We start from the raw sequence: 27,739 nt of genomic DNA, 5'->3' as shown, positions 1-27,739 counted from the left end.
GTCTCTGTCCCTGTGTCCCCACAGCCCGGCCACTCTGCCTCCCTCCCACGCAAGCAGGAGACAGAGGAACAGAGAGAGAGAGAGAGAGAGAGAGAGAGTGCAAAAATAGAGTTTATTTCCATTTTTATCACGTAGAAAAAAAAAGCGGGTGTTTCTTGGGGCTCACCCAGCTGCAGCAATAAATACAGTACAAAACCCCCCACGCCCAGAGCTCCCACACAACCACGGGACTGGGGCTGCGTCAGGCTCAGGAGGGTGGGAATGTGTCCAAGTGGCTCCTTCCGGCCAGAGATGGACACAAATAAGTTAAAACTGCAATAAGAGCTCTGAGTTTAGCAGGGAAGGGGGACAGAGCAGAGATGCAGCTCCCCAAAGTGCTGGGGCTCCCCAGAAAAGCCTCATCCTGGTGAGGCTGCTGCATCTCCCCTCCCCTCCCTCCTTAATGGCTAATAAATATTAATTACTAGAAATAACACCCATCAGATGTGTCCCTGCAGGCTGCAGCCCAGACAGGGAGATGCTGCTCTGGAGCATCCTCATCCTGGGATGTTTTCCCCTGGGATGATGCAGCAGCGCCAGCAGTGTGAGCCATGGGGAAACTGAGGCACGGGCAGCGCCAGCAGCAGCTGTGGGGGCTCAGCCCAGCTCCAGAACCTCGTAGCAGAGATACGCTTGTGTTTAAATATTAAACAAGGGTGATGCTGCACAGGGACCTGTGCACGGATCCACGGCGGGATCCCCTGGCAGGGGGAGCATCCCCAGACAGATAAATATTAAATAGCCATAAATATTAAATAAGCAGGGAATGGGGTGCTCCCGGGATGTCCCTCGGGTGGGACATCCACAGGCAGGGGTCAGAGGCTGGCGAGGTGCCGCAGTGCCCGGTACGCCGTCTCCAGGAACCGCTGGAAGTTGGCCAGGATGAAGAAGCCGCCGACTTGGTGGTGGAATTGGGAGGAGAAGGTGGGCACGGGGTCCTGGTTCTCTGTGGGGTACGTCACCGTGGCCAGGCCCAGGTCCTCCATCTGCAGCCAGGCAGAGGCAGAGGCGTCAGCTCCAGGCTTGGAGATGCCCCCCTGCCCCAGTGTGCCCTTCGCGGGCATGTAAATCCCACCGTGCCCACCCATTTCTTGGGGTACAGCTCCCACCCTGCCCACCCATCCTTGTGAATACAACCCCTACCTACCATGCCCACCCATTTCTTGGGGTACAGACCCTGCCCTGCCCACCCATCCTTGTGAATGCAGCCCCTGCCATGTGAATGCAGCCCCTACCATGCCCACCCATCTCTTGGGATACAGCTCCCACCATGCCCACCAAATCCTGTGAATGCAGCCCCTGCCATGCCCACCCATCTCTTGGGATACAGCTCCCACCATGCCCACCAAATCCTGTGAATACAACCCCTGTCATGCCCACTGATCCTTGTGAATGCAGCCCCTGCCACGCCCACCCATCCTTGTGAATGCAGCCCCCATGGTGCCCACCCATCTCTTGGGATAGAACCCCTGCCATGCCCACCCATCCCTGTGAATACAACCCCTGCCATGTGAATGCAGCCCCTGCCATGCCCACCCATCTCTTGGGATACAGCCCCCACCATTCCCACCAAATCTTGTGAATGCAGCCCCTGCCATGCCCACCCATCTCTTGGGATACAGCCCCCACCATTCCCACCCTTCCTTTGGGATGCAGCCCCCATCGTGCCCACCCCTCCTTTGGCATGCAGCCCCCATCGTGCCCACCCCTCCTTTGGCATGCAGCCCCTGCTTTACCCACCCGTCCCCACAAAGTCCCCCCCTTTGCCCCCTCACCTGCTGCTGGATGTTGGAGGACAGGTTGGCCATGTCCAGCTGCAGGGTGTCCACCAGCCCAGCGTGCCCGGGCAGCAGGGCACGGATGGTGGCCAGAGAGCCGTGGTAGACGCGGAGGCCGGCACGGATCTGGCTGAAGCAGGTCTCCTGTGGTGGGCATGGCATGGTCAGTGGGGCTTGGGCATGGCCTGGCCACCAAGACACGGAGGCTCTGGGGTGGCCTGAGCCGCGAGCAGCTCGTGGCAGGGGTGGGCTGCCCGCACTCACTGCCTGGAAGGTGCGTTTGTGGCACTGCTCCAGCGGCGCCTGCGCGACCTCCAGGTCCTGCCGCACCAGCAGCAGCTCCTCTTCCTTGCACAGCTGGAGGGTGTCACACTGCGGACAAAGGGGACAAGGTGAGGATACCAGAGGACCCCGACACACCCAGCACCCCCAACATCCCATCCCAGAGCTGTGTGGAGCCGGTGCCGTGGGGACGGAGGTGTGGCTGTTGTGTACCCAGGAGGGTCACCACATGTCCCCGGTGGGTGCCCCAACACCCCGGGGCTGAGCCTTGGGCAGTGCAGGGGACACTGCTGGCTCCTGGCCCTGCGGTATTGATAAGGGCAGGGAGGGGGTCACCTTATCTGTGACCTCGCAGCAGCTGCCGTCCCCCCTCGGCAGCGTGTGGGACTCACCACCAGGCGCTGCAGCGCAGCCACGTCCCCGCGGATCTTGCGGGTGAACTCGAGGTTCCTCTGCAGGAAGAGCTGGAAGTCCTGGTCCCCTGAGAGCTCGGTCAGCGGTGCCCCGTGCAGCGCCCACCACGGTGCCCACAGCAGCACAGCCAGCAGCAGTGCCAGCCCACCTGTGGGGACAGCAGCTCAGTGCCCACCCCATGGAGCCGCACAGCCAGGATGGGCTCAGCAACCAGGACCACCCTGGGGATGGTGGCAGCGGCAGTGTGGCCTGGGCACAGGGCAGAGACCCCAAAAGGGGAGAGACACCAGTGCCCCCAGTGCCAAAGGCAGCAGCAGAGGGCTCTGGATGTGTGGGTGCAGCAGGTGCTACAGGTAGGGTGAGTTTAGGGGTGCTCTGGGGGCAGTGGGTGCTGTGGGCAAAGTGGGTTTTAGGGGTGGTTTGGGGGCAGTGGGAGCAGTGGGTGCTGTGGTTGTGGGGGCAGTGGGTGCTGTGGGCAAAGTGGGTTTCAGGGCTGGTTTGGGGGCAATGGGAGCAGTGGGAGCTGTGGTTGTGGGGGCAATGGGTGCTGTGGGCAAAGTGGATTTTAGGGGTGGTTTGGGTGTAACAGGAGCAGCAGGGGAAGCGGGTGCAATGGGAGCAGTGGGAGATGGGGGTGCTGCGTGGCTACTCACGGGTGAGGAAGCACATGGTGGGTGCCCGGCTCGGTGTCTCCTCCTCTGTGCAGCGCGGCCCTGCCCAGCCCGGCTCGGCTCCTCTCGCTCCTGCCTGGCTGTTCATTGATCGGGTGGCATTTATAGCGCACATGGGTCCCGGGGATTCTCACCGATGAGGCAACAGCGCGATTGCTTCACTGCCTTAATCACAGCATGCAAATCTCCCGGACCGGGTGCTCGGCCGCGGCCTCAGCCCGGGCTTTCCGGGGCCGGTGGGCAGCGGTGCCCCTCGGTGTGGCTGCAGCCCCCGGTGCTGCCCGGGCAGTGGGGCAGGAGGTGCCTCGGTGACTCATTAACCTGCTCGCCGGGTGCCCACCACGCTGGCCAGGTGTGCCAGAGCTCAGCACAGCAGGGTCATGTGCGGGGTCACTCACAGGGTCACTCGCAGGCGATCGGCCAAGGGGATGGTGGCTTCTCGCTGCTGCTGTCACTCTGGGGTTGTCCCCATGCCCGGCCAGGTGGGCAGCACCCCCTGGCAGCTGCCCCACACACCAGGGTGGGTGCTGGCACTGTGACCTTCACGGCGGTGGCACCAACTGCAGTGAGACCCGGTCCAGGCAGGTGCCCAGGGCTGTGGCTCCCTGGGGCAGCACCACGGGGCCGGATCCTGCCCTGCTGGGCGCTGTGGGGCCGGGTTGTGCCCAGTGCAGCGCCAAGCACCGGCCCCATCGGGCTGACCCCAAACCCCCCCTGTGGCCCTGCGGGGAAGAGGCTTCCAGGGCAGCCCTTGGCACGGGCTGGCTGCTCCCGGCCCCGTTGCGTGTACGAGGGAATTTTGGCTCGTGTCTGTTCCCGCAAGTCCTTCCAGGATCTGCTGGCCGGGTGCCAGCTGGCCGGCTCGGGCTCGGCACGGGCTGCCCGGGGCACGGGAGGCGCCCGCTCCCCTCACAGCCCCGGCCAGGGTGAGCCCAGGGCAGGACTGGGCAGGGGAGGCTCATCCTGCACCCCTGACCCCCGGCTGGGTCCCATCGCTGCCCTCCTGGGGGCTGTGGGGACGGCGATGGGGATGGGAACAGGGATGGGGACAGAGAACCTGGTTTCTGCAAGCTGCAGATATTGGCGGGCACTGGGATGGGCCATGCACCCAGTGGGGTAATTTGTGGGGTACAGTTTGTGGGGTACAGCCACAGCACCACTCCCAGAAGCTGGAAGTCCTGGAAGTTTCTGCCTCCAGCTGGGAAATAAACCCCCATCAGCTGCAGCCAATCCATGAGTACCAAGCAGAGCCTTCCTGGCACAGCCAGGTGTGAACTCTGAAAATTACTGCTGACCTCCCTTGGAACCTGGCAGCACTAAACGTTCTGCCCTCTGGGTGTGTGAGAGGACCTTGCCAGCACTCTGCAAATGGGATTTTTGGGAGAAACAGCCCCTCCAGCTCTGCCTGTCCCCACCCTGGTGGCCATTGAGGGGCTCAGGGTGGTCCCCTCAGTCCGGGCACCCACAGGACCAGCCCAGAGGGTGAGGATCTGCCCTCTCAGCAGGATGGTGCTTTCAGGAATTGTGCTGGCAGCGTGGGGGGGTTGAATCAGTGCCCAAAGGCCCTGTCAGCTTTCCAGGGAAGGAAGTGGTTTCAGATAAGGAACTGGGGGTGTTGGGGGGAGGAGATGGCCCAGCAAACCCCCACCATGGGGCTGGAGCTGCTCGGTCCAGGGGGGCTGTTCCAAGAACCCACCCTGTTCTGCTTCAGCCTCGTGGCCGCCCTTCCTCTTCCTGGGGCCCAACCTGGGCACCCTCAGCCCCTTCCTGGCATCTGCCAGCTGCCCAGTGCTCCTGGGATGTCCCTGTGTCCCCAGCCCCAGCCCCCCTGGCTGGGCTCTTGCCTTCTCTGGTCTCCCCCAGAGCGGGAATGGGCTGGGACAGCCCCACTCTTGACCTGCAGCCCTGGCTGCCATCCCGGCATGGGCGGGGCTGGGAGATTCCCAGATTTTCTCAGAGAACTCATCCCAGATGCTGATGGGAGCCACCTGGAGTGGCTGCATGTCCCCTGTCCCCATCAACCCCCAGGGTTGGTGTTGTGGGGGGCTCTGTGCCTTTTTCAGTGGAATCCTCCTGGGATACCATCCTGGAGCTGCTGGGACCACTCCCAGCACCACTGAGACAAAGCTCCAGTCCCCCAGGATGGCCTGACCAGCTCCAGTCCCATCTCTGGTGCCTTGCCCCAGAGAGAGAGAGAGAGCAGAGACCCCAAACCATCCCCATGCCCCTTCCCCATCCCAACAAACCCACAGCAGAAGCCACTTGGGCTGGTGTTTTTCCATCTTTTATTTTAAAAGTCATAATTGAAGTTTAACAAAGTTTGACCCCGTTGTGGGAGCTGGGAGGGCACCAGTGGAGACCCCACTCCTGCTCCCTCCAGCCCCGCTCCCCTCGCTGCCCCCCGGCATCGGCTCCGATGTCACCACAGGGATCCTTTGAAGGATGTTTTATTGGGGAGGGGGTCCCACCACAAGTGCAGGTGGTCAGGGGGTGTGGGCCCAGGGAACCCCCTGTGTCCCCTCCCACAGTACAGACATGCAGGGATTTATAAAAGGGGGTCTGGGGGGGACGGAGGGCCCTGCTCAGCCACCATCTGTCCAAGGGACAAATAAAAAAGCACAGCCAGGGCCCAGGGTCACGGGAAGCCATCGTCATCGTCCTCTGCCATCTCCTTGGCAAACTCCAGGTCCTGCTGCTCACGCTCCCGGCGCTCCTGGAAAGCAAAGGCCGAGGTTGGTGGCAGCTGGGGACAGGAGCCACATCCTTCCCGTGGCCGTGGTGGCCGCAGAGATCTCACCTCTGCAGATTCCAAGTCCTTGTTGTACGATTTGGGTGGGAACCTCATGGCCTGGAGAAAAAGAAGAGGAGCAGCTCAGAGCTGAGCCAGCCCTGAGCCACGTCCTGCTGTCCCCACCAGGGAGCCGGGGACAGGCTGTGCTCACCTTCACGGACATGTTGTGGATGTCGAGGCAGAAGGAGATGCGCTGGTGGAAGGCCAGCTGGGGCTCCCGTGTGGAGTAGATGTCGATCATCTCCTTGGACTGCACGTAGCCCTTCTCGTGGTTGATGCTGGCCTCGATCACGCCGTCCCGGATGGCCTGCGAGCCCGGGCACGGGGCAGGGCATGGGATGTCCCCAAGGGCTCACACAGAGTCCCCTGAGCGTCCCCCAGCTCTCCAGTCTGGAGGAGCCTCAACCCAAACCCAGCGGTGCTGCAGGGAGGGGTGTGGGGGAACGGGGCAGGGTGGAGGCTGTGCTGTGGGCACATCCCACAGGGATGGGATTCCCTGTGCTGGTACCTTGGCAACGATGAACTCGGCGTCCTCGGGGCTGTCCAGCTGCAGCTTCTGGGCGATGTCAGCCAGGGAGATGCGCGAGTAGGAGAGGCTGATCATGCGGACACCTGCAGGACAAGGGAAGGGGATGCAGCCCCCAGGCCTGCCCCAGCCTGCTGGGGGTCCCCAAACACCCTCCCCTCCTACCTGTCTTGATGACGTTGTGCCTCAGCCGAATGATCAGGGTGTAGGTGCCATCAGCCTGGAACTTGTCCCCAAACTGGTCAAGGACTTGGTTGAACTTGGCCAGGTTCCCTGTCCTGACGGCTGGAGGGAAGAAGGTGGGAACGGGGGAAGGAGAAAGGGAATTCCCACTGGGTCCCTTCCCACTGAAGATATTCCATGATCCCCTGACCCTGCAGGAAGGACAGACGGACAGGGGTGGGCAGCCATACCCTGGGTCAGCAGGAAGTAGGGCATGAGCGAGCGCTTGAGCGAGGGCTGCCGGAACTGGAGCCTGTCCGGGATCTCCCCGAGGAGCAGCTCCACCACGATGAGCAGCTTGTGCACCTGGGGCACAGCAAGACTCTGAGTGAGTCCCGACGGGGCCTGAAACTGTCCCTGTGCACTCCAAGAGGTCTTGCACCCATCCCCGTGGGGCACAAGACTCCAGGAGATCCCAAACCCATTCCTGTCCCTGTGGGGCCTGGAAGGTCACAGATTTGTCCCTGGGAAGTTCCAAACCTGGGAGGTCCTGCACTCATCATCCCTGCAGGGCCCAACACCCTGGGAGCTCCCAAACCTGTCCCCATGGGGCCTGACCCTGGGAGATCCCACACCTGTCCCTGCAGAGCCCAACCCTGGGGGCTCCCAGATCTCATCCTGGAAGGTGCCAAGCCTGGGAGATCCCAGAACCGTCCCCGGGGAGCCCAACCCTGGGGAGCCCTGGACCTGATCCTAGGAAGTCCCAAATCCCAAGGGATCTGACATCCAAGGAGGTCCCAAACCTGGGAGATCCCAAACTAAACTCCAACTAAACTCCATGGGGCCTGACATCCTAGAAGGTCCCACATCCAAGCCCTGTGAGATCCCAAACCTGGGAGATCCCAAACCAAATTCCATGGGGTCTGACATCCCAGGAGGTCCCAAACCTGGCAGTTCCCAACCCAAATTCCATGGGGTCTGACATCCCAGAAGATCCCAAATCTTGGAGATCCCAAACTAAACTCCATGGCGTCTGACATCCCAGAAGGTCCCAAACCCTGGAGTTCCCAACCCAAATTCCATGGGGTCTGACATCCCAGAAGGTCCCAAATCTTGGAGATCCCAACTCAAATTCCATGGGGTCTGACATCCCAGAACGTCCCAAACCTGGGAGCTCCCAAACCAAATTCCATGGGGTCTGACATCCCAGAACGTCCCAAACCTGGGAGCTCCCAAACCAAATTCCATGGAGTCTGACATCCCAGAAGGTCCCAAACCTGGGAGCTCCCAAACCAAATTCCATGGAGTCTGACATCCCAGAAGGTCCCAAACCTGGGAGCTCCCAAACCTGGTAGTTCCCAACCCAAATTCCATGGGGTCTGACATCCCAGAAGGTCCCAAATCTTGGAGATCCCAACTCAAATTCCATGGGGTCTGACATCCCAGAACGTCCCAAACCTGGGAGCTCCCAAACCAAATTCCATGGGGTCTGACATCCCAGAAGGTCCCAAACCCTGGAGCTCCCAACCCAAATTCCACAGCGCCTGACATCCCAGAAGGTCCCACAACCAACCCCTGTGAGATCCCAACCCCGAGGGCTCTCAGCCCCAAGCCAGGGGGCTCCTGCCCCCTCCTCACTCACCGTCTGCTTGAAGCCCACGGCCGTGTGCTGCGGGGCCTTGCGCAGGGCGTTGGTCATGGTGCGCCGCGCCTCCGAGTACTCCAGCTGGATGGCCTTGATCCGCCCTGCGCCCACACGGGGCGGGTGGGGAAAGCCACCCAGTGAATCCAACCTGACCTACACGGATGGGGCTCCAAATCCTGCCTGGAAGCCCCACCTCCAGCTGATCAAAGGGGTTCTCTGAGGAAGCGGAGGTGCCGGGAGGCAGGGCAGAGGCGCCGAGCCCCGCTCACCTGTGTAGTACAGGTACCGAGCCCACTCGTTGTTGTTGGCCTGCTCGGGGAACACGGATTTGGAGACGAGTTTTTCAGCCTGGTCGTAGAGGTTGTAGTGGAGGTAATTCCTCAGGAGCAGGTTCAGGAGCGTGGCCTGGCCGTCGGCGTCGTGGCGCAGCGTGGCCGTGCGGAGGCGGGCGTGCAGGAAGCTGTGGGGTGGGACAGGGAGTCAGGGAACAGGGAGGAAAACAGGGGGATCAAAATCAGGGACAGCCCTCCACAAAAAGAGGGAGGAAAACAGGGGGATCAAGCTCTTCCCACAGGAAGAGAGAGGAAAACAGGGGGGATCAAATCCGGGACAGCCCTCCATAAAAAGAGGGAGGAAAACAAGGGGATCAAACTCTTCCCACAAAAAGAGGGAGGAAAACAGGGGGGGATCAAGCTCTTCCCACAAAAAGAGGGAGGAAAACAAAAGGATAAAGCTCAGGGACAGCCATCCACAAAAAGAGGGAGGAAAACAGGGGGATCAAGCTCTTCCCACAAAAAGAGGGAGGAAAACAGGGGGATCAAGCTCTTCCCACAGGAAGAGAGAGGAAAACAGGGGGGATCAAATCCGGGACAGCCGTCCATAAAAAGAGGGAGGAAAACAAGGGGATCAAATCAGGGACAGCCCTCCACAAAAAGAGGGAGGAAAACAGGAGGATCAAACTCTTCCCACAAAAAGAGGGAGGAAAACAAAAGGATAAAGCTCAGGGACAGCCATCCACAAAAAAAGGGAGGAAAACACGGGGATCAAGCTCAGGGACAGCCCCTCACAGGAAGAGGGAGGAAAACAGGGGAATCAAATCCAGGACAACCATCCATAAAAAGAGGGAGGAAAACAGGGGGATCAAGCTCAGGGACAGCCCCTCACAAGTAGAGGGACAAAACCAGAGGGATCAAGCTCTTCCCACAAAAAGAGGGAGGAAAACAGGGGGATCAAGCTCTTCCCACAAAAAGAAGGAGGAAAACAGGGGGATCAAGCTCAGGAACAGCCACCCCACCTCCGGACCACGTCGAGTTTGTTGAGGAATTCGTAGATGCGGGAGTGGTAGTAGTAGCACTTGGCCACCACCAGGTCCAGGGCCCGGCGGTTCTGGGAGCTGATCTTCTGCATCAGGTCATCGGACACCTTCTGAGCCTGAGGGACAGCAAGGGAGGTCAGAGCAGGGGGATTGATCCCAGGAGGGGCAGAGACCACCCGGGCTGTGGGGAACAAGCAAGCACTGCTGGGATGAGGGACAGCAAGGGGCAGAGGCAGGGGATGGCTCAGGGTCTCACCTCGGGGTACCTCTTGCTGTTCATCAGGTAGATGACGAGCAGCAGCTGCAGGTAAGCCTCCACCTCTGGCAGGAGAGGGGCTGAGGCTGCTTTCCCTGTCCTTGGGCGGAATTGCAGCTCAGCTTCTGTGTCCATGGACTGAGGGGAGAGAGAAATTGGGGATCACTGTCCCTGTGTGGAGACAGCTCTGCTGCAGGTGTGACAGCAGCCAGCCCAGGACTGCAAGGACCTGTCCCTGCTCACATCTGTGTCTGAGCAGAGGGGCTGCTCATCCCCAGTGTCCCCAGACCCCACTGCCCTACTCCAGAGGCTATTTGGAGAGGGAAAGAATCGTGGAATACCAGGCTTTTTGAGTTGGAGGGGCCTTCAATTCATCCCTACCCTGCCACCTTCCACTAAATGAGGTTTTTCCCAGCCTTGTCCAACCCAGCCATGGACACTTCCAGGCATGGGGCAGCCACAACTTTCCTGGGAAATCCATTCTGGTGCTTCACTGCCCTCACAGGGAAGAATTTCTGGCCAATATCCCATCTAAACCCACCCTCTGTCAGTGGCAAGCCATTTCCCCTTGTCCTGTCACCCCAAGCCCTTGTAAATATTCCCTCTCCATCTTTCCTGTTGCTTCTTCAGATACTGGGAGGCCACAATAAGCTCACCCCTAAACCTTCTTTTCTTCAGGGTGAACAATCCAAATTCTCCTTGTCATTTCTCACAGTTGCGCTGCTCCATCCCTTTGAATAGCCTCTGGATTCACTCCTACACCTCCACAAGGCTGAAAAATCCCAATTCTCCCTGTCCTTCCTCACAGCTGAGCTGCTCCATCCCTTTGATTATCCTCTGGATTCACTCCTACACCTCCACATCCTTCCTGTGCTGGGGCAGCATTGTTGCAGGCTCCCAGCTGGGTAATAATTAGCATTATTTATGATTGCAGAAGGCTGGTCAATTGTTTTATTCTATTCTATTATACTATACTTATTAAGAAGCTCATCACCTTTATAGACAGTCTGATACAGCTTTGACTTAAGTGGTCATTCTTTTTAAATGATAATTCTGACCAGTTTTTAACTAAAACTTTAAACTAAACACCATCACCAGTGTCTAACCAAGAAATCCCCCTTTGGTAAACAACCTCCATGACACATCCCACACGTGCACAACAACAGGTGCAGCAAGTGCAGATAAGAATTGTTTCTCACTCTTTTCTCTGATTTTCCCACAGGAAAATGCCTGGGGAAGTCCTCGGTTGGTCTCTGCGGGCAGAGAGAATTCTACAGGGGGTAGGGGGCTGTCAGCAGAGCAGGGCAGAGGGGAGGGCAGCAGGTGTCCCTACCTCCTCCAGGAACCCCAGCAGGAAGTCCCTGACAGTGCAGTTGGAGGTGAAGAAGCCGTGGATGGCCTTGTGCAGCACGTTGGGGTTGAGGCGGCGCGAGGTGGAGGGCAGAGCCCGCAGGGCCCTCAGGACGTAGCGCGGCTCCTTCCCCGACACCGCCTTCTCCAGCTGCTTCACGTGCTCCTTGATGTCTGTGGGGGCACAGAGGGACACCCCTCAGCCCAAACCCTCTGCCAGCACAGCCAGGGCTGTCCCCTCGCCCTGTCCTGCTGTTCTGATGTGCCTCTGCCCACGCCCTTGGTGTCCCCAGGGATCCCACCTGCCCTGTTTGGAGCTTCACGCTCTCCTTGATGTCTGTGGGGGCACACACAGACACCCCTCGGCCCAAATCCCAGGGCTGTCCCCTTGCCCTGTCCTGCTGCTCTGAGCCCCCTCAGCCCATGCCCTTGGTGTCCCCAGTGACCCCACCTGCCCTGTTTGGAGCTTCACGTGCTCCTTGATGTCTATGGGGGAAAAATCCTCTGCCAGCAGCACCCCTGAGCAAAGCCAGGGCTGTCCCCTTGCCCTGTTCTGAGCTGCCCTTGGTGTCCCCAGTGTCCCACCTGCCCTGTTTGGAGCTTCACGTGCTCCTTGATGTCTGTGGGGGCACACACGGACACCCCTCAGCCCAAATCCCAGGGCTGTGCCCTTGGTGTCCCCAGTGATCCCACCTGCCCTGTTTGGAGCTTCACGTGCTCCTTGATGTCTGTGGGGGTACACACGGACACCCCTCAGCCCAAATCCCAGGGCTGCCCCCTCGCCCTGTCCTGCTGTTCTGCCCATGCCCTTGGTGTCCCCAGTGTCCCACCTGCCCTGTTTGGAGCAGGGCGGTGGAGAGGCCCTTGCAGAGTTTTCTCCCTCTGCATCACCATGGGGTCCCAGCACAGCAGCCCCCCTGTCCCTCACAGTCTGTCCCCAAACACGCCCTCACCCTCACAATTCCCTTCTACAGTGATGGCCCCAAAACACAATTCCATCCCCCATTCTTCAGTGACCCCAAAACCAACCTCCCCCTTCCTTTCCCTCACACACCGCCCCAAACACCCTTCTCCAGTGTCTCCCGCACAGAAAACACAGCTCCCGTCTCCATTTCCCTCCCTAAACCCCCTTCCTTGTACTGACACCCCCCCAAACACACCTCCCCTCTCCCTTTCCCTCTCCCCAAAGTGTCCCCTACCCTAAACTCAGCTCTCATTTCTCTTTCCCTCAGAGCCCCCAGCACTGATCTCACCATTCCCCTCCTCCATCACCTTTTCTCACCCCCCCCTCACATACCCCCACCCTGACCCCCTCAAGGCTTCCTGTACCTCCCCCCAATCCCCCCCTCCAACACCCCCAATCTGTGCCAGGCCCCCTTCAACCCCCTCAGTCCCCCCTCATCCCCACAGCCACCCCCATTACAACAACACCCCCCCCTCACCCTCCAGCGTGATCGCGTCCAGCTCCCGCTGCGGCTGCCGCTCTCCGCCCGCCTCGGGGGCCACCGGCGCCGCCTCCTCGTGCATCTCGACGTCGGGGGGTGCGGGCGGGGGTCCCTCCGGGGGTGCCTTGGCCTTGTCGCCGCGGCGGCGGGACGCGCCGTCCTGCTTCATGGCGTGACACTGCACAACGGGCCGCCAGGCGCGACCAGCCGAGCGACGAGCGACACACGATCGTCTCCTTCCGCCTTTCGCTCGTCAGTTTCCGCCCTCGCTCGGGTTGTTCCGTCGCGCTTTCGGATGGCTCGGGCACCGCTCGGGGAGTTCCGTCGCGGCCGCTCGTGGAGTTTCGCGACGCTCTCGGGCGTTTCCGTCTTCGCTCGTAGATTTTCGTCCGCATTTTCGGGCGTTATCGTCGAGCCCTCTCGGAAGGTTCCGGTGACGATCGGCTTCTTTCGCTCTCTCCTTCGGGAATCTCCGTAGAGCTTTCGGGGGTTTCCGCCGGGTGCTGAGCTGTTCCCGCCTTTTGGGGGCGCGAGCGAGTCTTCGCTGAGGTCCCGTGAGGGGCTTGTCCATGAGGGGGCATCCCGTGAAGGGACCCGTGAGGAGCTGGTATGTGAGGGGCATCCCGTAAAGGTCCCGTGAGGGGCTTGTCCATGAGGGGAGATCCCGTGAAGGATCCCGTGAGGAGCTGGTCTGTGAGGGGGCATCCCGTGAAAGGGGCTTGTCTGTGAGGGGGGATCCCGTGAAAGGGGCTTGTCTGTGAGGGGGATCCCGTGAAGAGTCCCGTGAGGGGCCGGGCTGGGATCGGGGATTCTGTGAGGGGCCGGGCTGGGGCCAGGTCGGGACTCCCGTGAAGGGTCCCATGAGGGGCTGGGCTGGGACTGGAAATTCTGTGAGGGGTCCCGTGAGGGACCGCACTAGGACAAGGTCGGGGGTCCCATGAAGTGTCCCGTCGTGAGGGACTTGTCTGTGAGGGGGCACCCCGTGGAGGGTCTCTTGAGGGGCTTGTCTGTGAGGGGACAGCCCGTGAAGCGTCCCCGTGAGGGGCCGGCCTGGGACCGGGGATTTTCTGAGAGCTCCCGTGAGGGGCTGGGCTGGGACAAGGTGGGGGAACCCGTGAGGGCTCCCATGAGGGGCTGGGCTGGGATCGGAGATTCTCTGAGGGGTCTCATGAGGGGCTGGGCTGGGATCGGAGATTCTCTGAGGGGTCCCATGAGGGGCTGGGCTGGGATCGGAGATTCTCTGAGGGGTCTCATGAGGGGCTGGGCTGGGATCGGGGATTCTCTGAGGGGTCCCTTGTGGTCCATGTGGGGTCGGTCTGGGACCGGGGACCCTGCAAAGGGTCCCTTGTGGGCTTGGGGACCCTGTGAGGGGCTGGGCTGGGATCGGGAATCCCGTGAGTGAGGAGGGAGCTGGGAGCAGGGGTCTCATGAGGGGCCAGGTTGAAGCTGGGAGTTCTGTGAGGGGCCTGGTCTGGGACTGGGGCCTGAGGGTCTCATGGTGGTTCCAGGTTGGAGCTGGGCTCCCCTCGTAGCTGTTGCAAGGCAGAGCCTGGTCGCTGGTGCTCCCAGAGCCATCAGTCCCCACGCAGGTGAGTAGTGCTGCTCTTGCTGCAGGCACCCATGGCCTCCAGAGACCCTCCCCGGGTCTCACAGCCTGAGGGACCCCCCTGACTTTCCCCCAGGGCTAAGTGCCTGTATTTTTCATATAGTATGCCAAGCTTGTCAGATGTGCTGTGGAACCAAAACCACACAAAATTAAGAAATTGACTTTGACAACACCCAATTATGTATCAAAAATCTTCTTTATTTATAGAGTGATAACGAGAGTATGATTGCTCCAAAATGCTCCATGTGTCCATTGAACATCTCAGGGATGATGGCAATGCTGGGACCAGGGAGGTGTCAGTGAAACAAATCCACTTTGACATCCAACCTTTAGTACCCATAGTGAATTTCCTGCCTTAAATTTCCTTTTGCCAGCCAAATCAGCCTTGATTATTAACAAGGATGGTGTTGGGAGAGAAAACTGGCTTGTTAGCAGAGATTTCACAAGACCTCACCGAGGGGTTCTGTGGGCTGGGCCAGGGACCTGGAGCCACTCAGGAAGTTAAGGGCATACAGGGCCACAAACAGGGCAGCTATGGCCTCGAAGGGTTGAGCCCTAGGGATAACTGATCCATTTTCCTGGAGCTGCACTCCACTCAGCTCCACCAGGGCAATGGTTAACATCTGGTCCTCCTCCTGTGAGAAGAGCACGCTGGCATCCACAAGAAAAGTCTCCTTCTCCTTATCCAGGTCATGTTTCAGGAGATTTTCAACCTTCACAGCAACAACAAAAAAAAAGCAAAATCAGATTTTCAATCAATTGTCACCTTGTGTCATCATTATGGAAATGTTGCTAGAATTAACATAGCCCCTGCTTCCCCTTGAAGGGAGCCAAGTGTGATTTGTGTTCTCACCAGGTTCAGCTGTTGGGACACAATCTTCCTTTCCAAGGATTCCAGCAGCAGCAGCAGCTGATCCTCTGTTAACTCTGCAGAAATAAACTGGGTTTGGATCCAAAACCTCCCAGCAAGGTGATGGAGGTTGCTGGTGGGCTGGGACTGGTGAGCAGGATGGGAAAGAGTGAAGAGGATGGGAAGGGTGATCATTTCCTGTAGGAAATGTTTGTTTGGTCAAAGTTCTTTGGATGTTTTAATAGAAATGACTTGTGCAGGCTCCCTGTGAGAGTGATCTGGCTGTTACTCACAATATCCCATATGGAATGTGGAGTTGGAAGGGATCTAAAAGGATAACTGATGTGCAACTCCTGTCCCTGCACAGACACCCCAACAGCCCCACCCTGTGCTGAGGGTGTTGTCCAAACCCTGCTGGAGCTGTGTCAGCCTTGGGGCTGTGACCATTGCCTGGGGAGTCTGTTCAGTGCCTGAGCCCCCTCAGGGATAAGAACCTGTCCCTGGTATCCAACCCAGCTGTCCCAGACACAGCTCCAGCCATTGGCCTGGGTCGTGTTGCTGGTCAGCAGAGCAGAGATGTGGGCTGGCCCTTGGGAGGAAGCTGTGGCCAGAACTGAGGGAGCAGGGAGCCCTGGGTGGGTGCAGAGGGGGTTTCTCTCCTCTCCCCTCTGTGGGACTTTCATGTTGATTCCCCTTGAAGAGGAGGAGGAGGAGGAAGAGGAGTATGAGAGGAAGGAATGAGAGAATGGCAGGAGTGGGAGTCATCCCTGCCTTGATTTCCCTCCTGAAGCCCCAAAGCCTCACCCTGCAAAGCATCCAGGACGTAGGTGATTCCTTCTGCCAGCTGAAGGAGATGATGCCTTGGAGATTGCTGCAAGGTGCTGAAGAGTTCTTTTAAATCTGGGCTTTCAGTTTTCAGCTCATAACCATCATTTTCCTCAAGAACCTCTTCCATCTGTGGGTAACAAGGAGAAGAAATATCAGGATTTGAGGGCAGAGGCTGCTGCTTGTCCTGAGCAGGGAGCTGTGCTGAGAGAAGGAATTTTGGATGGGCAGTTGTGGCCCAGGGCAGGTGACTTGTGGGACAGGAGGAGTGGTCCTGGATGTGTCTGTGTTTATAAATTGTGTCAGTAAAAGCTTCACTTACTTTCTGGCTGAGCTCTTGAAGGAGGTTCTCATCTCTCATCACAGCTTTGATGGTGTTTAAGATGATGAGCAGCAGGTCAGGAGACAACTCGGGGAAAATTCGGCAGGAATAACGAACTTCTGTCCTGACTTCTCCTAATTTTCCTGCTGAGGGACCTGCAAACCAGAATGAGTCCAAATCTGTCACTTGAGTTCTAGGAGCTCAGTGGCAGGTCTAAACCCAGAGTTTGAAACACTCATTTGATATCGAATTTGGGCAATTGTGGTGTCTCAGGGAAGATGCAAATCCATCTCTCCTGGTTGTTTGCTTTATGCTGGGAGATTCCATCTTACCCAAAGCAGCCAAAAGTTGTGAGAGTGGAAGCAGTAAAATACATTCCTTACCATCAGCTATATAAGCTTGGCTTCTCACAGCTTCTGCTGGGAAGTAATCCAGATCTAAAAGAGGACAAAACAACACTTTTTTATACCAGCCTTCCCAGTAGTGGTCACCCCCTCAGCTTCCTCCCTGGCTCTTCTGAGTAGGAAAGGAAAAGAAACACCAAAACTCTGCTCTCTGTGCCATTTATCATAAGGAGCTCTGCACCTCCTGAAACGTGGATCTGAGCCTTCCTTCCTTCTTTCCTTTCTTTACTGTCCCCTCTCCAAAGAGCATCTTTGAACTTGTATGGTTTATCTGACCTCCCCCAGGTGATTTCTGTCTCTCACATTGCCTCCTCCTGTCTGCAGACAAGCTGAAGGTAGCTCTGAGGTGCTTCATAAAATGTTCTTCCTCTTCTGGAATGGACAACTTGGTCATTTCTGGAAGTTGCTTACCCCATTTTCCATCTCTAATGTGCAGTGGGATGGTCCTGAAGGCCAGAGTGCAGCCCTTGGGTATCACTATGCTTTGTTTGTCCTCCCTGTTGCTCTGCATAAAGAAAACAGCCTGTCAGAACAGCTGGGTGCAGGTGTTGGGGAAGCAAGGAGGGAGAAGCCAAACCTGTGCACAAAGTGAAGCATAAAATTTGGCCTTGAAGCCCCCGTCTGCCTTGGTGGATTCCTTGTACACGGCCTCCTCTGAGGCCTCGAGGGTTTCAGTGACCACGTACAGCCTGATGTCTGTTCTCTGGAGCTGTCGGATGAAGGAGTGATCCATGTTGATTTCCCTAAAAGAGGAAAAGGATGGGAAGGGTTTGGAGCACCAGGAGCAGCTGAGGCATCTGGGAGGGCTAAGCCTGTATGGGGGAACTTGTCACTCATTTCCTGTCTAACCTGGCCTAATTAGAGGAAGTTCATGTCCTGAGGTTTTAATCTTGGGTTTTGGCTGTGAAAACTCATTGTTGACCTGGTGTGTGCTGGAGGGAGATGCCTGGAAATGTCTGATCCCTTTCTCATTCCTTACCTTTCTTTTCTCAGTGCCTCCAGGTATTGCTGTGATATGCTCTTCTTCTGTGGCGTAATGGAAAACTCTTTGGACAAGGAGGCACCTCCTTTCAGCTCCACATTTGTAGGGTCAAATGAAATGTTGAGACCTCCATCAGCTTGGTCAGCACTGACTTTTGTGAGAGTGAATTGGCTGGACTCTTGATGGAGTGACTCTGAAACAATTCCATGGATTATCTTAAACAGCCCTACAAAGACTCAGCACTGTAAGTATCTAATACACAACAAAGCTGGAAATGGGTGCAGTTCAGCCACAAAGAGTTCAAAAATAATTTCTGTGATATTTGATAAATTCATATTGATAAATTTGGGTTTTACCTATGCTTGTACCATCTTCTCCAGGCAGCAGCACATCATCCAGTGTGAAGCCTGTTCTCTGGTAGTAGGGAGCTCGATGAAATACAGTTTTTGGTTTGCTTTTTTTTTTCAGTAGATAGAGAGGCCTGAAGTGCTCATTGTGTACGATGCTCTCAACAGGATCCAATTCTTTGCACGGATCCATTTGATTTACAATGAATTTGGTGAGTTTTTTAAACATTCTGGCTGTGGCTGAGGTTTTGAAGCCAAGTGGATTTGTGCCTTGAGAAAGAGGGAACACAAGCTAAGCTGAATTACTTGAAATAATAGGAGGACATTGTAACAAAGTGTGACTTAATGATTGAGAAGATTTCAAAATAATGCCTCAAAATCCCCCTCACTGTCCAAGGACACAAGTTTCACAGGGTTGTTTCAGGGAGTCTTTTAAGAGGAAGCAGCAGGAGCTGTGGGTTGTTTGGCCTTGTCCCCCTTTGCTGTTGAGCCTCAGTGATTGTGCAGAGAGAGCACAGCTGGCAGACCCTCAGGATGCTGATTTTGGAGACAAATGTCCCCCAAAACAGAGAGACACCTACCCTGCCCAGCCTCATTGGGCAGGCCCTGGTAGTCTGCAAGGGAGAGCTGGTGTTTGAGAGCCAGCAGGAAATCCCTGTTTGTTTTCTCAGACAGCTTGTTTTTTATCAGTTTCAACTTTCTGCTGTTTTATGGGAAGAAGGTGGGGAGGGGAAATTGGGCAATCAAGCCTGATATTGATGGGAAGGGACCTTAAGGCTCCTCGCATTATCCCCCCTGCCATGGCCAGGTACACATTCCACTCTCCCAGGCTGCTCCAAGCCCTGTCCAACCTGGTTAGAAACACTTCCATGGATGGGGCAGCCACAGCTTATCTGGGCATCCTGTTCTGGAGCCGCAGCATCCTCAGAGGGATTTCTTCCCAATATCCCATCTAATGCTACCCTGTTTCAATTTAAACCATTCCAAAGACAAACAGCCTTGTATGCTCAAGTTTAGTAGCCCTTGCAGGTGTCTCATTCCCTTGAAGGTCTCCAAGAAGAGAAGAAAAACTAAACAAGAGCACTTAACAGAGAGCTCCCACCAACCTTCTCCTCTACCCAAGCTCTGGGATGAGGCACTTACCTGTTTGTGAGGTGGTGGGTGTGCAGAGCAGACCCTGGGGTGCTGAGGTGATGTGGCCTCTGGAGAGCAGCAGGACTGGGGAGAAAATCTCTGGTTTCCCTTCTGCTCAGAGGTGGGGAAGTGTTTGCTACGTACGGGAGCCGTGAGTCGCACAGGAAGCTCGCACCACCACAACGCCAGAGCAAAGAGTAAACTGATTTCTCTTACCTTGCAAACAGGGGTTCCCTGAAGCAGCACCTGGGCAGGAGCAGTGTTAGACCCAATCTAACAGTGTTAGACCCAATCTGTGCTGGAAGAACCCTGGCATTCCCCAGCAGTTTATCAGGAGCTGTTCCCAGCTGTGACATCACTTCAGCAATTTTACATCCTCACCACCCGTGTTCCGCTTCCACAAATTGGCCGTTGCTTACGTAACGCTTCCTTTTTACTCATTGAGCACAGTCTGTTACAGGGTTACTGGAACTTCTACAGGTGTAGGACATGTAAATCCAGTGCTGGAAGTGTCCCAGACTGGACTGGACAGGAATGTGCCCTGCCCCTGGCAGCAGGTGGGACTGGGTGGCTTTAAAGTCCCTTCAGACAAAGCCATTCCATCCTTGTGTATTCAGTTTTATAGAGCCATGTAACACTGCTGTTCTTTGACAGATGGAGAAATGAACTCAGGAGGGGATATTGACAAGAAATTCCTCTCTGTGAGGTGGTGTGGCCCCAGAACAGGTTTCCCAGAGAAAATGAGGCTGCCCCATCCCTGGGAGTGTTCCAGGCCAGGTTGGATGTGGCTTGGATCAGCCTGGGCTGGTGGAAGGTGTCCCTGCCCATGGCAGGGGGTGAGAATGGCCCTGGAGCCTTAAGGTGCCTTCAAACCCGAGCCATTCCATGTCTCCTGGGTACATTGCTGTGCTTGTTTGACAGCAAAAGCCATCCATGTGATGATTCCAGGACTCAAGCACAAGTTTTTTACCTGAATACTTTATTTTTATTAGTGTCTGTTAGAACTCTGTTAGAAGGAGTAATAAAAATATTCACACTTTATTTTAGAAAGTTCTCTACATGAGACTGCTGTGTCCACATCAAGGGCCCTTATTTCTGGTACAGCCTCAATCCTGAGGTTGTTAGGTGTGCCATGGGACAGAAAAGACACAAAATTAAGAAACAGTCTTTGAGACCACCAAGTTGCTTAGCAAGAAGCTGCTCTTTATTGATCAAGTGATAATGAGAGTATTGTAGTATTGCTCTGAAGTGCTACCCGTGTCCCTCAAGCATCTCAGGGAGATGGCACCAGGGAGGTGTCAGTGAAACCTCTGGGATTTCCCCACCTTCCTGACACCAGCAGTTCATGGATCCCATGCTGAAACACAGAGGGACCGGAGTAAGTGAACCACTGCTGATGTTCCTTTTGGCTTTTGTTTCCTTTTCATTTCCTCCCTTTTCCTTTGCATTTTCCTTTCCATTCCCTTTGCCCTTCCCTTTCCCATTTACTGATTGCAGCAGCAGCAGCAGCAGCATTTTGAGAGAAGCAGGATTACATGAAGCACTGGTGCCAGGCCTGTGATTCTTTAGGCTTTTGGATTTTCCTGTTGTCTTTCTGCATTCATGGGGAGACAGACAGACAAATCCACTTTGATATCCAGCCTTTAGCAACCATATTGAGTTTTCTTGCCTTAATTTTGTTTTTGCCGCACAAAGCCTTCCAACATCTCGAGTAAGGGATCCCTGGGCAGGGCCACGTGTATCTGCAAGCCACTCAGGAGGTTGAGGGCATACAGGGCCACTAACAGGGCTGCCATGGCCTCAAAGGGTTTATCCCTAGGGATAACTGATCCATCTTCCTGGAGCTGCACTCCACTCAGCTCCACCAGGGCAATGGTTAACATCTGGTCCTCCTCGTGTGGCAAGAGCTGCCTGGCGTCCACAAGGAAAGTCCCCTTCCTCTTCACCTTGTCATGTTCCAGGAGATTTGCAACCTTCACAGGAACAACAAAAAACCAAAATCAGAATTTCAATCAGTTGTCAGCTTGTGTCATCATTATGGGAATGTTGCTAGAATTAAAATAGTCTGTGCCCCCTTGAAAGTTGTGATTTGTGTTCTCACCAGGTTCAGCTGTTGGGACACAATCTTCCTTTCCAAGGATTCCAGCAGCAGCAGCAGCTGATCCTCTGTTAACTCTGCAGAAATAAACTGGGTTTGGATCCAAAACCTCCCAGCAAGGTGATGGAGGTTGCTGGTGGGCTGGGACTGGTGAGCGGGATGGGAAAGAGTGAAGAGGATGGGAAGGGTGATTATTTCTTGTAGGAAATGTTTGTTTGGTCAAAGTTCTTTGGATGGTTTAATAGAAAAGGTTTGTGCAGGCTCACAGTGAGAGTGATTGGGCTGTTACTCACAATATCCCATATGGAATGTGGAGTTGGAAGGGATCTAAAAGGATAACTGATGTGCAACTCCTGTCCCTGCACAGACACCCCAACAGCCCCACCCTGTGCTGAGGGTGTTGTCCAAGCCCTGCTGGAGCTGTGTCAGCCTTGGGGCTGTGACCATTGCCTGGGGAGTCTGTTCAGTGCCTGAGCCCCCTCAGGGATAAGAACCTGTCCCTGGTATCCAACCCAGCTGTCCCAGACACAGCTCCAGCCATTGGCCTGGGTCGTGTTGCTGGTCAGCAGAGCAGAGATGTGGGCTGGCCCTTGGGAGGAAGCTGTGGCCAGAACTGAGGGAGCAGGGAGCCCTGGCTGGGTGCAGAGGGGGTTTCTCTCCTCTCCCCTCCGTGGGATTAGAATGTTGATTCCACTTGAGGAGGAGGAGGAGGAGTATGAGAGGAAGGAATGAGAGAATGGCAGGAGTGGGAGTCATCCCTGCCTTGATTTCCCTCCTGAAGCCCCAAAGCCTCACCCTGCAAAGCATCAAGGACGTAGGTGATTCCTTCTGCCAGCTGAAGGAGATGAGGTCTTGGGGATTGCTGCAAGGTTCTGAAGATTTCTTTTAAATCTGGGCTTTCGGTTTTCAGCTCGTAACCATCATTTTGCTCAGCAACTTCTTCCATCTGTGGGGAAGAAGGAAAAGAAATGTCAGGATTTGAGGGCCAAGGCTGCTGCTTCTCCTTAGCAGGGAGATGTGCTGAGAGAGGGAATTTTGGATGGCTAATTGTTGTACAGGGCAGGTGATTTGTGGGACAGGAGGAGTGGTGTGGATGTGTCTGTGTTTATAAATTGTGTCAGTAAAAGCTTCACTTACTTTCTGGCTGAGCTCTTGAAGGAGGTTCTCATCTGTCATCACAGCTTTGATGGTGTTTAAGATGATGAGCAGCAGGTCAGGAGACAACTCAGAGAAGATTCGACAGCGGATTTCAACTTCTGCCAGCCCCGGTCCTAATTCTGCTCTCCCTGACATGGGAACTGCAAACCAGAATGAATCCAAATCTGTCACTTCTGAACATGGAGTGCACAGGCAGCTCTAAACCCAGAGTATGAAACCCTTCTCTGAGTGTTTTTGAAGCAATATGGAATTTGGGCAGTTGTGATGTCTCCGAGAAGCGGCAAATGCATCTCTCCTGTTGTTTAATGCTGGGAGATTCCATCTTACCCAAAGCAGACAAAAGTTGTGCAAGTGGCAGTTTTGAAAGTATATTACTTACCAAATCCGGCAGATTCTTCAATTTCAAAATGCTTCATATCTGCAGAAGGATAAAAAGGACATTTATGGTGTTCTAAACCAGTCTTCCCACTGTTGGTTACCCACCCAGTTTTGTCCTTGACTCTTTTCTTCTCAGGAAGGGAAGAGAAGGGACACCCAAACTCTGTTCTCCATGCCATTTATCAACAGGAGCTCTGCAGCTCCTGAAATATAGATCTAAGACTTCCTTCTTTCTTTACTAATCCCTCCCCAAACAGCATTTTTCCTGTGTAGTTCTTTGACCTAGCATGGGCTGTCTGACCTCCCCCAGCTGATTTCAGTCCCTCGCACTGCCTCCATGTCCTTGCAGACAATATGAGGCTGTATCTGGAGCACAGTGATACTTCCTAGGATCATCTTCTTGTGCACTATTTCCAGAAGGGAGAAGTCTGTCATTTCTGGAAGTTACTTACTCCATTTTCCATCTCTAATGTATAGCGGGACGATCCTGAAGGCCAGTGTGCAGCCCTTGGGTATGACTATGCTTTGTTTGTTCTCTCTGGTGCCCTGGTGAAGGAAAACAACCAGTTAGAACAGCTGGGTGCAGCTGTTGGGGAACAAAGGAGAGGAAAAGCCAAACCTTTACAAGAAGTTTGATGTGACATAGGATATTAAAGCCCCCTTCTGCCATGGTGGATGCTGTGTAGTTAGTCTCCTCTGAGGCTTCGAGGATTTCCGTGACCATGTACAGATCGATGTTTGTTCTCTGGAGTTGTTGGATGAGGGAATGATTCATGTTGATTTGTCTAAAAGAGGAAAAGTATGGAAAGGGTTTGGAGCACCAGGAGCAGCTGACGCAGCTGGGGGTGCTCAGGCTGTAGAAGAGGAGGTTCAGGGGTGAACTTGTAGCTCCAGTTGAGGCATTCACATTCTCTGAACAGAGAGACAAAATTCTCTATCTCAGGGTTTTTCCTGAAGAAGCACAGAGAGAACAAGAGAAAGTAGTTTTTTCTCATTCACTGCCTGTGTTTGTGCCCCCGTGGAATGTGGTATGGAGATTGTTTACCCACGGTGATTGCTTGATTGCATTCTGGTGATGGTTGTTTGGATTCATGGTCCAATTGGATCCACAGCTGTGTCGGGACTCTGGGCAGAGAGTCACGGGTTTTTCTAGTTAGTTAGTTAGTTAGTTAGTTAGTATTATATAGTAAGCAAGTATGTAGTATAGTATAGTATCTCTTTAAAATAGTATATAATGTAATATAGTATAGTTTTAATAAAGCAATTGTTCAGCACTTCTGAATCAATGGAGTCAGATGCCAATCATTTTCCCATGCACCGATATCCAGTCTTTGGCCTAATGAGGGGAAATAATTGCCCAAAGTTCTTAATCTTTGCTTTTGGCTGTTGAAACCCCATTATTGAGCTGGTGTGTGCTGGAGGGGGATGATTGGAGTGTGTGTGCTCCCTTTGTCATGCCTTACCTTTTTTTTCTCAGTGCCTCCAGTGATTGCAATGGGATCCTCTTCTTTTGTAGCTTAATGGAAAAGACATTCAAGGAGGAGGCACCTATTTCCACTTCTGCATTTACAGGGCCCAAAGGAGCACTGGCATGACCCTCAACCTGGTCAGCACTGGTTTTTGTGATAGTAAATTGGTTGGAATCTTGATGGAGGGACTCTGAAATAATTCCATGCATTATCTTAAGCAGGATTACACAGACTCAACACTATAATTATATCACACACACACATGAAAGCTGGAACATGGTAGAGTTCAGCCACAAATGACCCAAACACATTATCTATAGAACTGGTGGTCTTTAGATTGAAAAATGTGAGTTTTACCTATGGTTTTACTATCTTCTCCAGGCAGCAGCACATCATCCAGTGTGAACCCTGTCCACTGGTAGTAGGGAGCTGAGTGGAATATGCGTTTTGATTTTCTCTTTTGTATCAGTAGACATAGAGGCCTGAAGTGCTCATGGTCTGCAATGCTCTCGACAGGGTCCAATTTTTTTCTCGGATCCATTTGATTTGCGATGAATTTGGTGAGCTTTGTAAACATTCTGTGGCTGAAATTTTGAAGGAAAACCAAGTAGATTTATGCCTTGGGAAAGAGGGAACACAGCTAAGCTGAATTACTTGAAATATTAGCAGAATGTTGTAACAAAGCCTGACTTTATCTATTAAGAAGATTTCAAAGTAATGACTCACATTATCCGAGGACACAATTTTCACAGGATTGTTGTGGTGGTTCGACCAGGAAGAAGTGGGAATTCTGGGATGCTGTGGTCAAACCAATGGGTGCTTGGATTTTGATATTGGCACCTGGTGTAGCCAGTGGGGTTTTGGACACACCTCTGAGAACACACAGAGGTTAAAAGCAGAGCTTTTGCCCTGTGAGGCTCTCTTGGGACTTCGAGGGAAAGAGGACGGATGTCCCTTCCCCGGTCCAGCCCCAGCCGCTGCTGCTGGGCAGGGGAGGGGCAGCCATGTGGTAGGCCTGGGCCTGGACAGAGATGGGGGAGGTGAGGAGGCCCTGGAGGATGGAAGGGTGGAGGAGCCCCAATAAACATCGGGCAGCCATTCCCCCCCCCCCTGGAGAGAGAGAGGGAGAGCCAGCGTCGAGGACGAATGTGATATCAGCCGGCCCAGGAGGAGAAGGGAGGGGAATGCAGCGAGGGAGGAGGTGCCCGGCCGGAGCAGCAGCGAGTGTGGGAGTGCCGGAGTTCTGGGACAGGCAGAGACTGAAATTTTTAACCCCTTTCTTTCATGACTGGGACCCTGCAAAAATGCTGATCCTCCTCGGAGCTGAATAAGAAGGGAGATAAGAGATGAGATGAGACAAGGACCTGGCCTGAAGGATGTGAAATAGCTTGGCTGAGTGGGGAGAGATGATTGGAGTGGCCTTTTGGCTGGACTTTTCTTGTGTAGCCATAGACTGAACCAGTTTTATTCCTGTGACACAGAGACTGCATTTAGGGGGAGGCAGTGCCTCAGAACCAGAAGGGTTCATTGTGGGGACCCCTCGGCCCCAGGGGGTTGGATAAAAATGGGGGGGACAGATGTCCCAAAGCAGGGACTGTGCCTTTTTGGAGTGAGACTAGGCATCCTTAAAAGACAATCCTAAAAGCAGCTCTGGTCCATGCCAGTGGTGAGAGCACTGAGCATGGAAGGAAGACGTCACAAGGGGCAGAAGGACTTTCCGGGCGGTGCTGAGTGACAGGGAAGCACATGAGTTTCAGTGTGTTTCCAGGGGAAGCCTGTGGTGCAAGAAAGACTCCTCTCCTCTTCATGGACTGAAGTTTGAATATCCAAAAGGGTGGTGCCAGACTGGGCAGTTGGTGATTTTGCGGGGAATGTATCGGATTGGGAAATTTTGGTGGTGGGGAGGAGGAAAGGTTTTTTTTGTAATGTTTTCAATATTTTTCTCTTATAGTTTTTTTCCCTCTTTCTTTTCTTGTAGTTTAGGTAATAATGTTTTCTTTATGTTTAAGCTGGAGCCTGCTTTGCTTATTCCTGGTCACATCTCACAGCAGACACCAGGGAGAAGGTATACTCACGGGGGCTCTGGCTCTGCCAGGCCCAAACCATGACAATTGTTTCAGGGCATATTTGGAGAAAAAGCAGCAGGAGCTGTGGGTTGTTTGACCTTGTCCCCCTTTGCTGTTGAGCCTCAGTGATTGTGCAGAGAGAGCAGAGCTGGCACAGTCTGAGGATGCTGATCTTAGGGGCAAATGTCCCCGAAAATAAAGAGAAATCAGCCCAGCCTTATTGGGCAGGCCCTGGTGGTCTACAGGGGAGAGCTGGTGTTTGAGGGCCAGAAGGAAATCCCAGTTTCCTTTCTGACACAGCTTCTTTTTATGAAAAAGTTTCAGTTTCACTTTTCTGATTCTTTATGGGAACGAGCTGGAGAGGAGAAATTGAACAATCCAGAACGGTTTGGATGGGAAGGGACCTTAAAGCTCATCCCATTCCTCTCCCTAAGATGGTCAGGGACACCTTCCACTATCCCAGGTTGCTCCAAGCCCTGGCCTTGGACACTTCCAGGGCTGTGTGCCGGTGTGGCAGTGTGCCGGTGTGGCAGTGTGCCGGTGCCTGACCATACAGGAATTCCTTCCCAATACCCCATCTAACCCTGCTCTCTTGGAGTTTAAACCATTCCAAAGACAAATAGCTGCCAGTGCTCAATGTTATTAGCCCTTCTGAGCTCTTTCCTTGAAGGTCTCCAAGAAGAGAAGAAAAACTAAACAAGAGCACTTAACAGAGAGCTCCCACCAACCTTCTCTACCCAAGAGCTCTACCCAAGCTCTGGGATGATGCACTTACCTGTTTGTGGGGTGGTGGGTGTGCAGAGCAGACCGTGGGGCTGCCAAGGTGGTGTGGCCTCTGGAGAGCAGCAGGACTGGGGACAAGTTCTCTGGCTCTCTGCCAAAGGTGGGGAAGTGTTTGCTAAGTACGGGAGCCGTGAGTTGCCACGATGGGAAGCTTGCCCCATTGCACAAACACAGAGCAAAGAGTAAGTTGACTTTTCTTGCTGAAGTAGGTTCCTGGAAGCAACACCTGGGCAGGGGCAGTGTTAGATCTGATCCATGCTGGTGGTTCCCTGGCTGTTCACACCTGAGTTCTTATTCCCCAGAGTTATTCTCAGTTGGAGCAACTCACCATCCTCCTCCCCAGTGTTCCATTTCCTCAGAATGGCCATTGCTTGTGTGAGTCTTCCTCGAGCAGATTCTGTGATAGGGGCTGTGGATAACTCAAAATTCTACAGATGTAAGAGATGTAAGCCCATGGCTGGAGCTGTCCAACATCAGACTGAACAGGAATGTGTCCCTGCCCCTGGCAGCAGGTGGGACTGGATGGCTTTAAGGTCCCTTCAAACAAAACCATTCCATCCTTCCATGGTGCAACGTTATCAAGCCATGTAATGCTGCTGTTCTTTGACAGATGGAGAAATGGACTCAGGAGGGAAGAAATTCC

At 54.5% G+C, this 27,739-nt stretch overlaps 3 protein-coding genes and 1 long non-coding RNA gene across 10 annotated transcripts; 1 reads left to right on the top strand and 3 right to left on the bottom strand.

Annotated features, from left to right (window-relative positions):
* Positions 1–854: 854 nt before the first annotated feature.
* Positions 855–3,182, bottom strand: CSF3 (colony stimulating factor 3). Its single transcript, XM_063179086.1, has 5 exons — positions 3,167–3,182; positions 2,492–2,661; positions 2,082–2,189; positions 1,815–1,961; positions 855–1,025 (listed from the first exon to the last, which is right to left on the bottom strand). The coding sequence occupies exons 1-5, from the start codon at positions 3,180–3,182 to the stop codon at positions 855–857; spliced, it is 612 nt and encodes a 203-aa protein (XP_063035156.1).
* A 2,270-nt stretch (positions 3,183–5,452) lies between these two features.
* PSMD3 (proteasome 26S subunit, non-ATPase 3) lies at positions 5,453–12,858 on the bottom strand. Its single transcript, XM_063178868.1, has 12 exons — positions 12,672–12,858; positions 11,213–11,403; positions 9,880–10,017; positions 9,603–9,739; positions 8,578–8,768; positions 8,306–8,409; positions 6,915–7,029; positions 6,667–6,786; positions 6,484–6,587; positions 6,127–6,282; positions 5,982–6,032; positions 5,453–5,897 (listed from the first exon to the last, which is right to left on the bottom strand). Exons 1-12 carry the CDS (start codon positions 12,841–12,843, stop codon positions 5,820–5,822), a joined length of 1,557 nt encoding a protein of 518 aa, XP_063034938.1. The 5' UTR covers positions 12,844–12,858; the 3' UTR covers positions 5,453–5,819.
* A 312-nt stretch (positions 12,859–13,170) lies between these two features.
* On the top strand, positions 13,171–17,788 carry LOC134430954 (uncharacterized). Its single transcript, XR_010030922.1, has 3 exons — positions 13,171–13,281; positions 14,183–14,263; positions 17,675–17,788. It is a non-coding gene; the product is annotated as an uncharacterized LOC134430954 (long non-coding RNA).
* On the bottom strand, positions 14,458–27,243 carry GSDMA (gasdermin A). Of its 7 annotated transcripts, XM_063178859.1 has the most exons (11): positions 19,361–19,517; positions 19,154–19,228; positions 18,020–18,280; positions 17,661–17,856; positions 17,259–17,424; positions 17,093–17,186; positions 16,661–16,714; positions 16,278–16,432; positions 15,935–16,085; positions 15,134–15,207; positions 14,458–14,993 (listed from the first exon to the last, which is right to left on the bottom strand). In XM_063178859.1, the coding sequence occupies exons 3-11, from the start codon at positions 18,237–18,239 to the stop codon at positions 14,721–14,723; spliced, it is 1,383 nt and encodes a 460-aa protein (XP_063034929.1). In that variant the 5' UTR covers positions 18,240–18,280; positions 19,154–19,228; positions 19,361–19,517; the 3' UTR covers positions 14,458–14,720. The 7 variants fall into 7 exon arrangements, with proteins under 7 accessions (XP_063034929.1, XP_063034931.1, XP_063034930.1 ...); XM_063178861.1 differs by lacking the exons at positions 19,154–19,228; positions 19,361–19,517 and adding an exon at positions 27,089–27,243; XM_063178860.1 differs by having other exon boundaries at positions 19,154–19,517.
* Between the last annotated feature and the right edge of the window lie 496 nt (positions 27,244–27,739).

Source organism: Melospiza melodia, chromosome 30 (genome assembly GCF_035770615.1).
Source record: "Melospiza melodia melodia isolate bMelMel2 chromosome 30, bMelMel2.pri, whole genome shotgun sequence".
Classification (NCBI taxonomy): domain Eukaryota; kingdom Metazoa; phylum Chordata; class Aves; order Passeriformes; family Passerellidae; genus Melospiza; species Melospiza melodia.
Note: the sequence above shows the minus strand (reverse complement) of the source record. Positions and strands in the feature narration are given on the sequence as shown.